At 44.2% G+C, this 11277-nt stretch overlaps 1 protein-coding gene across 6 annotated transcripts in view; it reads right to left on the minus strand.

Moving 5' to 3' along the window:
* Positions 1 to 8565, minus strand: part of DCLK2 (doublecortin like kinase 2) — a 90509-nt gene extending 81944 nt beyond the window's left edge. For 3 of the 6 annotated variants that reach the window (XR_010472365.1, XM_065061884.1, XM_065061883.1), the window contains exon 1: positions 7443 to 8070. Coding sequence is in view for 4 of the 6 variants with exons in the window: in XM_065061884.1 (XP_064917956.1) it covers positions 7443 to 7857 (415 nt within the window). In the remaining 2 variants the exon portion in view is untranslated. Of the gene's footprint in view, positions 1 to 7442 lie in introns of all 6 variants that reach the window. The other 3 variants (XR_010472366.1, XM_065061882.1, XM_005509083.3) reach the window with 3 other exon arrangements.
* Between the last annotated feature and the right edge of the window lie 2712 nt (positions 8566 to 11277).

The following is an 11277-nucleotide window of genomic DNA, read 5'->3' on the forward strand; positions in this document are numbered from 1 at the left end:
TGTCTGGAAGAAACATTAAATAATTTTTAAGAGTATTATCTCTCTTTCATGTTATATATTGTAGGTAAAAAACCTGAAAGTGTAATGTTATATATAATATTCGCTAATAGCTTTAACGTATGTCCTGATTTTAAATCTGTTGGGGATTAATTCAAGCATAAATACACACTTCTGATAATCTCCACACTCTCTCAGAAAAACAATATTTGTAAAATGTAACATACAGCAATTAGTTTTTTGTTTGTTTAAACCAGTCAAATTGTTTTCAATCATTGTTAACAAAGTACCATAACTTTACAGATCAAATCACATACATAAATAAGTTTGGCTATTTCACTAACTAGTTGGAATGAGACTTTTCATATGTCTAACCTAAATACATATCATCTCAATTACTAAGAAAATATTTTCTGAGACTTCAGTGGCATTTTGATCAGGCTGTAGCTTTTGTGGCATTTGTACATCTACCAGCCCTAGAAAGTTGACAGAACTCCACAAACAGGCATAAACAATACTTAGAATATTTACATTGCTGAGTTTGATACAGTCAATTTTATGCTTTGAAGGCCTACTTTCCACTTACAGTCTTGAAGGATGTTAAAGTTAATGCATACTAGCCTTAACAGGCTGTTACAACAGTTACACTATTGGAAAAAAATACCTTATCTTTCACTTACAACATTAGAATTAATGTGAATCAGCTCCCCATTTTTTAGACCAGATGGTGAAGTTAGTCACTAATATTACACTGGGATTTGCAGGCAAACATGTGAACTACAGACTAATTAAGCAATACATTTTTTAATACAGAAAAAAAAATGGAAGAATTACAGACATATGTTACTGGGACTCTGAACCTATTCTATAGCAGTAAGCTTAACCAGGCTGCAGAGCAGTTTTGGCAGAAGTATTATATGAAATCTCCTTATAAGTTGGTATTATAATTTCAACAGAGCATATGTGCCATCCAACTGACGTTTCATGACATTACAAAGAGCGATCCAAATAGAAGTGTCACTTCTTCCACAAAGAAACCAAAATTTTCTCAAATAGGGCATATGCTCACTTAAAAGAATTAACATCTGCTGATATTTTGGGTCACAATATAATCAACAAATGGAGTAGGTTTACTTCTGATTCTCTCTCTCTTCAGAAAAACAACTAGAAGACATGCAACTGCCTATTAACAAAGAATCATTACCTGTCTTTAAATAATTTACCTGTACTGTGTGAAAAACTACATGCACTATCCATGAAGCAAAACCTGTGTGCGTGCAGCGTGCACACAGTTTAAGCACACTGTGGAATGATTCTGGTTTCAGAAAGCAAAGTCGATGCATAATGCCATTCCCTCACAACAGTAAATACAGATTATGTACACAGAGAATGGATAAAAGAGAAAACAACACTACATATCTGACTGATAAATAGCTATGGACTATCAGTTCCCTAAATACTAATTTGCTTACTTTAAAACTTATCTACAAAGGTTTTCTTTTGCCATATGTTTCTCCAACTGTTATTGACAGGAAATGTCTCTATCCCTTCATTTATGTCTTGAAAGGTGAGCTAAAGATAGTAGGGTGTACACAAACTCTCCAAAATTCAGCCATGCAATTTTAGGTAGCTAGGAAAAGGAGGATGTGTCTTGTCCTTTTGTATCACAAGTGTACATAACTTGCAACTATGTACAGTTTTGAGGAAACACAGCTGCTTTACAGCTTGGGGATCTTCACAGCACAAGTTTTGCAAGTTGAAGCCCACTGCTAGGCATTTAACAAATAACCTAGAAGCACCGTCCTTAAAAACAGAGACTACTAAAGACCGACCTGTAGATCTTTCATTTTCCTTAGCATTAAGTTAAAAAACAAACTGTGAATATGCCACATAGTGGGTAATGTAAAAAAGAAAACACTCAAAAATCCTGAGTCAGCATATTTGAAACAAAAATCTCTGAACATGGCTTTCTGGCTTGCTTTTTGCAAGGTGTTAACAAGCACTTCTTATCTCCTGGGAGTCACATACAGCATCATGTTTTTAAATGACAGCGCATAACAGACAATTATAGGGCTGACATTGGTAAAAACATCCCTACAACGAAACTGCTAGTCTCCATAGTTTTAGATGTGTGTTCCCCTGTGAAGCACATAGGACAGGGCAGGTTTCTAGGTGCATTTCAGACATATATCCATACCATGTTCCTCAGCTTCTTTTGGTGGAACCCACCAGTTTAAATACTGCCAAAAGCTGCTTATTCAGTAGAGCACAGTAGTTATTAGGGCTTTCTTCTAACTTCAGGAATCATAGGAGAGTACCCTTTTTGTGTTCTGTAACACAAAGTCAAGCACATTTCCAGAACAGTATATTTACAGCATATGTAAAAGGACTGATCTAAAAATAAAACCACCCTTTTTATGAAGGATTAGGTTATTTAGATCTCTCCTTTCTTTCACAGAACTTCCTTCCTCATCAGTTCCTTAAAACTGCTTTACTTTCATGTCACCTCCAATAACCCTGTATAAGTCACAATCTTGCCTTATCTACAGCATTAAAGTCCCTGTTAACTTTTTAAAACCCAGGATGACAAGCAGGGTTTTAGCAGATGACTAACTGCTCCTAGTTCTCTTTCGACTTTATTTAGTCACAAAGTTCAGATCACAGCTTCCTACAAGCTTTCACAGAATCACAAAACAGTTAATGGTCAGAAAGAGCCTTTGGAAGTCATTTGGTCCAACCCTCCAGCTCAGGCAGGGTAAGCGCTTTCAGAAGGCAGTTAAGGCCACCTGGTACCAACCCTGCCTAATACTATATGCCTCCTACACAGTAAGTAAATATTAATAACTTTTCAGGTACATTGCATTTCTACTATCTGTGAAACTTGGAGGTACACAGTGGTGGAACTACTCTATTTTGCTTGGATGGGAAGTTAACTAACAATTACGTCTGTATTTCACATCCACACCCCATTGCTCTAGGACCTATATAACTACAGTGATTTAAGCATACATTTTAATGCTTTTAATGTTTTTAAATACTTCTTTTATCCTTTTACCCTTCTTTGTTAGAACTGCTACACTTCCCTCTTTTTAATGCATTACAGCTTTTGGCTTTAGCACAGGAAGGTAATCATACCTTTTGCAAGATTCAAAAATACAAACTGCTTACTTGGTGTTACCATCTGCTTGCCCTGAGAAAAGATATTCTTGACCTAACATAACAGTGTGCATCGACTAGAATCACAGGCACTTAAGCAGGATTAAAATGTAATATGCAGTAACAATAACAATGATCTAAGGCATAAAATACTTGGATTGTTCAATACCTCATTTCAAAAACATTCTTTTACTCTGTATTAGTGTGGCAGAGCCCATTTCTTTAAAGCAGATAGTCCTGTGCCACATGCTCAAGCCATGCAGAAGGACCCGCCCTGCTCAGAACCTTCCCACCTCCTGCCCAAAGACTTCCCTACAGGTGCCTGTTGATGGTCTGCACAACTGTGCAGACAAAACTACTGACATTTTAAAAGGACTGTATTAATTAAGCATTGTAATTGAATGAACCAAGACCCAGACTCTTAGCAATGCTTCCTACCTAGGGAACTAGAAGAATTCCTTATCACATGCCAAATCAAGGTAAGTTTTCTTGCCGGGAATAGTGTCTGCACTTGGTTTCCCCTCTGAAAAATCCAACAATACCTCCCAGCTTTGCAGTAGACCTTAATCAGGATTCTCCATGTCTTTCACTACCAAGACAATCAAAGCAAAGGACAGCAAGATGAAGCAGACTGACACCAATGTAAAACATAAACCTAAGCACTAAAGCACTGCGCAGTTCTTACTATTGCCATTGTGTCATGCTTTAGGAAGCTTACATTATTAAACTGAAGGATTTAGACAGACAGTTAACTTTTGTGGAGAACAGAAATGAAAATATTATTCCATTATTGCTATTGAAGAGAAAATATCAAATTGCATATTAAATCTACTATTCAAAAGTAAAAAGTAGTGCAATGTCTGACAGTAAAGTTGAAAGAAAGAAAACTGAAAGAAAGCCACAAGAAAGTAATAATATTCCCAACCCCCATCCTCTCTCTGGAATTGTCTGCTTGAACAAGATCAGGATCAGACAATGAAATTTTTTTTCCCAACGAAAGAAACCAACGAAACCAACGAAAACTGCCAAACTCATGAGCCATAACGTTTCCTAACCTACAGAGGCCAGGAATATAAACACTATTTGCCTAAGGCTGGTCCAGATGAGCATGCTTTTTTGACTATGATACCCAGTTAAGAAAAGCAATGTGCCTAAAATGGAGCTTGTCAATTTTTTACTAGTAAACATGATCTGGTCAAATTTTGAACTGAGTCAACCTGTAACAGTAATATTTGAAATCTACAGTGCATCTATTTTCCTCTTAAAATGATAAACAGTAAAACATTGCCGAATACAGCCAAATCCCAAAAAGCATTAATCAATGACTCAATTCAGCAAGTTTCAACTATTATGATACAGAATTTGATACTGCCAGCTTTTGTATTCCAGACAGACATTAACCTAATAAACTGCAAACAGGCCTTAAAGAGCTTGCCTGCACTGGGGCACATCAATGTCCAAGAGCTACACACACAGGCTGGAGTTGAGAGAGGTTCAACGCAGGTCTTGCTGACTTGATGAAAGTGGCTGAGCACTCACCTCCTGCTCACTTCAGAACCTGAACTGCTGCAATTCCATGTACCAGTTCAATAACACTGATGATGTACAAACAGACTAGTTAAATAATTAGGTACTGCATCAAGTAGCCATGCTGGGTCTGATGTTCAGCCTGTAGCTGGCATGCACAACAGCACTTTATTTTCCTTTCTGAAAATTAAAAAGTAACACAACAAAACACCATTCAAAACTACTTCTGGTGCTACTGCAGTTCAAGCTTTAGCATATTACCAATGTTCAAGTATTTATTTTTGTGCAGAAATTCAAGCTTGCTGTGCTGGAACTACAAGAAATAAACAATCCCAAATCAGATCTTCTTCCAGCATCTCAAGAACGAACCAGCTCGCAAAGAGCTGAGATAATTTCAAGGAACGATGGATTCACTATTTGTTTGCTTCCTCTCTGCCCCTATATATGCTTTCCTTTCTCTGTGATTAGACTTACACTAGTAAAGTTTTTGGCATGCTAATTGGAGCACATACTAATCCAATTATGATGCAACAGGATTTTCTTAAGATTCCTGAGAGTTGTATTGGTCATGGATAGTTGACTAAGTAATTGGGATTTTTTTTTTCCCCCTTTCATTTGACCGAGAAAGCATGGAAGTGGCATTTCAGTTGTGGCATTTGTTTTGCTTTATTCTTCCAGTGAAGAGCAATGAGAAAGGTCACTCTTCCAATGAGCCGAAGAGACAGGAAGTATATTTCTGCATTCAGTTATTAACTTAAACAGAGTTGTGGGAGTATACACTGCAGTTACGTTGTCGTCCAGCAAATCGTTTTGTCTTTGTGTTGTTTTAAGCCCTAAGAGCTTAAGATCATTCTTTCTACAATATTTCAAAAGTTACCATTATTTTATCCATTTTTTGTTTCACTACCTTTTCCTACAATCCCCACTCCACCATCTAATTTTTTTTTTTTTTTTTGCTATCTCTAAATTAATCACCAAATCATGGAAGAGTTTTTGTTGATTTCACATTTACTTTATTATCACAGGGTTGGCATTTCACATTTCCTCTGTTTTGCCTGTGGAACAGCCCTATGATATATCATATGATGGGGAAAGTCCTCAGGTGCTATATTACTATTATAAAGTGTACTTTCATGTACATCTGTTTTGATTGAGAGCTCCTTGATGCAGCAAATACTGTAGCCTCTCCCTTCCTCTTGCATGTTCTGAAAGTGACTAGTCCCTTCACTGGTAGATAATATAAAGGTCTTCAAGGTGCCATGTCTCATCAAATTATTAGAATCATAGAATATTTTGGGTTGGAAAGGCCCTTCAAAGGTCATCTAGTCCAACCCCCCTGCAATTATCCAGGTGTGATTCTGCATTGCTTTGAAAAGCTAAGTTTCCAACTTAAAGGATACAGAGCCGAAAGCCTAAAACGGAGGGCACATTAAAAGACCTACAAATAATACTTCTTAATTAATGTGGATCAGCTACACCTGGCATATAGTCACTAGGTGGAAAACTATAGTGGCTGATGTATTAGACACCTAAGGGGAAGCATCAAGCGCAATTTGATTATGAACCTCACAGTGTGGACAACACGATCAATACATTCAAAAGGCTGATTCATGTAATGCTGAGTTTAACTGTATTTTAAGACATCATGAGAGAACACGGGGTAAGTCAGGTTTTAAGTAGAACATGTATCTATCTATACGCAGCTATGAAAATACAGCTCTGCAAGCACATGTACAGGCACTCAACAAGCGAAGCACGCCTGTATGCCTACTTCGAGGTACTCTGTCCCATTGTAAAATATGGAGTTCAAATATGATACACCTAAAAATATTTCTACTACTTCAACCTCAAAAGTTGTTGTGGTACAAAATGGAAGTCACAAAACAAGCTTCCCAACACAGTAAGTTAAGCTGTAAAAAGTACTCAAAGGCTTAGCTGCTCCTTGTTCTGGTAACTGTCATTCCCTACAAACAAGAAGCATATGTTTCATTCAGAAATAGTACTTCCGGCATCATTTTGAGTAGCCAAGAGCTGCTCTGCTCAGATTTGCAAGGTCTACATGACCTCAGCAGCCAAGTCCCATTGTCAAAAGCTACTTCAGTACAATTTTGAAAAGTATTTGATTCTAGAAAATGCTTTTGGAAGGCAGACAAGGTAGATAGTACCCCTTACGAGTATGGACTCTGATCACATTTGAAAATGGGACTTTACACCATTTTTTTTTTAATAAGTGGCAGGGTACAAACATCCCTTTTCACAGCACAGAGGCTTTCTCTGGGAAAGCTTACATCACTGTGAGGTATCAATGACAATGTAATAACTGTTAGGGAACTAAATTACAACACTTCCCTCTCTTACAAATGGTGACCACTGAAAGGCAACCAAGAACTTTACTATGGTTCTAGCAGATGAAAAGAGTACCTGCTGTGTAACTACCATCAGAATTAAACCCTACACATACAGACAGCACTTGTCTGAGTGACGGGAGAAGCAGACAATTTACACTGAGAAAATGAGGCCCACCCCACCTCACCATAGCAGGCAACACTGTCCCTCTTGCTCTCCAGTGCTCCATAGTTGCCTGTTTTCAGCAAAGCAACTTCTCTCAGCTTTGACCAGGGTAGCAAGAGGAAAGCCAACCCAGGGAGAGTCTGCAGCCCACCACCATGCCCATGCCACCTCCTGCAGGACCTCGACATGCCATGGCAGAACTGCCTGTGGCCCGAGCTCTGCTTGCCCCTGGACCACTGGAGCCCCCTCACCTTCCACCAGCTCGTCCAGGCTGGTGAGCTTCTTGCTGCCATCAATGGTGTAGATGGTGCGGACACCCTGGGGCAGGTTCACGTTGTCCGACAGGGACCGGGTGAGTTCAACGAGCAGGGCATCGAAGGAGCGGAAGCGGTCAGTAGAGATGGCATACACCAAGCCCTTGAAATACCTGTCCCCATTGCGGTAGAAGCGAGCTTTCCGGGCTTTCTTCTCCGAGCTGAGCGCCTGCAGGGTCCGCGTCCGGTACAGACTGCAGTGAGCGCTGTGCGCCGGGCTGGGGATCAGCCCGTTGCCCCGCGGCCCCGCTCCGCCGCCGGAGCCGGAACCGCCGCGGCGCGGCCCAGCGCGCTGCTGCCTCTTGTCCCGCTCCTCGAAGTGCTCCAGTTCGATGCTCCGGTTGCTCGCCATGGGGAGCCGCCTGCTCGCCCTCCCGGGCCGGCTACAGGCTACTAAGCCAGTCCCACGCGCTTGCAAGGGCTCCGGTCGCCTAATTCAGCATCGCGCCCGGCCTCCCTCGCCGGGAGGGCTGCGGGTAACCGCGGCGCCCGACCTCCTCTCGCAACCGCAGCCTGGGCTACCGCTCGCTCCGCCGTTACCCGCTGCTCCCCTCGCAGCCGCGCACAAAAGCATCCCTCACGGCTCAGCTCGGCGCCTCCCAGCCACGGGCGATGCCGGGGAGGGAGGGAGGGAGGCTCGGCGGAGCACCACAGCCGCGCCCCCGCGCCGTACCCATGCAGGCTTCACACAATGCGGGGGACGCCGTGCGCGCAGGTTCCCTCCTCAGCCCCTTCTCTGCCGACCCCGCCGGAGAGAGGGCGTGGGAACGCAGCGTCCGTTCCGGCAGCTCCCGGCCGGCCAGCTCCGGTCTCGGTGCCCCCTGCGGTGCGCCAACGGCCGCCAGTCAACGTGGGCAGCGGCGCAACCTCCCGGGTGTCCTCAGCGGGCGAGGGCGCTGCTAGCGCCCGCCTCGGGAAGGAAACGAGCGCGGCGGAACCGCCGGGAGGAGCGGGCTGCGGCCCGGCCGCCGGCGGGGAAGCGGGAGGCGGGTGCAGCCGCTGCCGGCCGCTCGAGCCGAGCGGGCGCCGCGGCCGTTGGCGGGGGCGCGCGGCCGCTGTGAGGGGCGGCGCGAGAGAGGCGGAGGCGGTGCCGTGTGGGGCGGCTGAGCGGGGCGCGGAGCGCGCTGGCGGCACGGCCGGGGCCTCCGGTGCGGCTCGGGCGATGAAACCAGAAGGAAAACTGGTCCGTCGGGGAAAGGCGGGTGGTTTGGGGGAAGCGGCGTTTCCGCAGGGACAGCGCCGTCCCTCTGGCGGCGGCTGTGACAGGACCGGCAAAAGTGCCTCTTGCGCTCCTTTCTATACGGCCTTCTCCCCAATATACACACACCCCCCCCACCCCCGGACAAAGAACTACCCTATTTCCCCGAAAATAAGACAGGGTCTTTTAGTAATTTTTACTCCAAAAGATGCTTATTTTTTACATGTATAGCTGCCTGGACACTATGTAACTTGACTTTTTAATGAACTGTAACTAGGGCTTATTCTTTGAGTAGGGCTTATATTTTGAGCATCCTCAAAATTCCCAAAAAATCATGCTAGAGCTTATTTTCGGGGTAGGTCTTATTTTTGGGGAAACAGAGTATGCATCCCTGCAATTTTCCCCTTTTTTGTTTGTGAACACTGCCACTAAAATTCCCCCTGTGCTTTCCACCTGCACTACAGACCAAATAAGCCCAACTTCCATTCTCACAGTCTTAACCTCCTAAGTGTCCTTTACCCCACAGTTTGCTGCTTCGCCAGTTGGCTTGTACATGCTCCCTCTACGGCTCAAGTCAGATTCACAAACAGCCAACAGATGCACTGAAATGGATGTGATACCAACTTTTTTCCATTTCATTTTCAATTATTAGAGATTATATTTTCTTTTCTTGATGAATTGAGTATATAAAAAAATATAAAAGGCATTTCACAGTATCACAGTATGTTTGGGATTGGAAGGGACCTCAAAAGATCATCTAGTCCAATCCCCCTGCTGGAGCAGAAACGCCTAGGTAAGGTCGCACAGTAACATGTCCAGGCGGGTTTTGCATGTCTCCAGAGAAGGAGACTCCACAACCCCCCTGGGCAGCCTGTTCCAGTGCTCTGTCACCCTCACTGAGAAGAAGTTTTTTCTCAAATTTAAGCGGAACCTCTTGTGTTCCAGCTTGATCCCATTACCCCTTGTCCTATCATTGTTTGCCACTGAGAAGAGCCTGGCTCCGTCCTCATGGCACTCACCCTTTATATATTTATAAACATTAATAAGGTCCCCCCTTAGTCCCCTCTTCTCTAAACTAAAGAGATCCAGCTCTCTCAGCCTTTCTTCATAAGGGAGGTGCTCCACTCCCTTAATCATCTTCGTTGCCCTACGCTGAACCTTCTCCAGCAGTTCCCTGTCCTTCTTGAACTGAGGGGCCCACAACTGGACACAATATTCCACATGTGGTCTCACCAGGGCAGAGTAGAGGGGAAGGAGGACCTCTCTCGATCTACTAACCACCCCCCTTCTAATACACCCCAGGATGCCATTGGCCTTCCTGGCCACAAGGGCACAGTGCTGGCTCATGGTCATCCTGTTGTCCACCAGGACCCCCAGGTCCCTTTCCCCTACACTGTTCTCTAGTACGTAATTTCCCAACCTATACTGGAACCTGGGGTTGTTCCTGCCCAGATGCAGGACTCTACACTTTCCCTTGTTAAATTTCATCAGGTTATTCCCAGCCCAACTCTCCAGCCTGTCCAGGTCCCGCTGGATGGCAGCGCAGCCTTCTGGCGTGTCAGCCACTCCTCCCAGCTTAGTGTCATCAGCAAACTTGCTGATAGTACACTCTATTCCCTCGCCTAAATCGTTAATGAATATATTGAATAATATTGGCCCCAGTACTGACCCCTGAGGCACTCCACTAGATACTGGCCTCCAACTAGACTCCGCACCATTGACTACCACTCTCTGGCTTCTCTCCTTCAGCCAGTTTGCAACCCACCTCACTACTCTACTGTCTAGACCACACCTCCTCAACTTAGCTGTGAGGATGCTGTGGGAGACTGTGTCAAATGCTTTACTGAAGTCAAGGTAGACCACATCCACCGCTCTGCCATCATCCATCCACCTTGTTACATTCTCATAAAAGGCTATGAGGTTGGTCAAACATGACTTACCCTTGGTAAAGCCATGCTGACTGCCCCTAATAGCCCTCTTATCCTTGATATGCCTTGAGATGACACCAAGGATAAGCTGTTCCATTACTTTCCCCGGGACAGAGGTGAGGCTGACCGGTCTATAATTACCCGGGTCCTCCTTCTTGCCCTTTTTGAAGACTGGAGTGACATTTGCTTTCCTCCAATAGTCGGGCACCTCTCCCATTTCCCAAGACTTGGCAAAGATGATGGAGAGAGGTCCAGTAATGACTTCAGCCAGCTCCCTCAGCACCCGCGGATGCATCCCATCTGGACCCATGGATTTATGGATGTCCAGAGTATTTAATTGCTCCCTAAGCCAGTCCTCATCGACTAAAGCAAACTCCTCCATTGACCTGGCTTCATCCAGGGTCTCAGGGGTACAGGGCTCCCGAGGACAGCCTCCAGCAGAGTAGACAGAGACAAAGAAGGCATTCAGTAATTCTGCCTTCTCTGTATCTTCTGCAACCAGGGCACCCACCCCGTTCATCAGTGGGCCTACATTGCCTCTGGTATTAGTTTTATCTGCTATGTATTTGAAAAATTTCTTTTTGCTGTCCTTGACCCCTCTCGCCAGCTGTAATTCTAAGGAGGCCTTGGCTATCGTAGCTGCCTT

This window comes from Columba livia, chromosome 4 (genome assembly GCF_036013475.1).
Source record: "Columba livia isolate bColLiv1 breed racing homer chromosome 4, bColLiv1.pat.W.v2, whole genome shotgun sequence".
NCBI lineage: Eukaryota > Metazoa > Chordata > Aves > Columbiformes > Columbidae > Columba > Columba livia.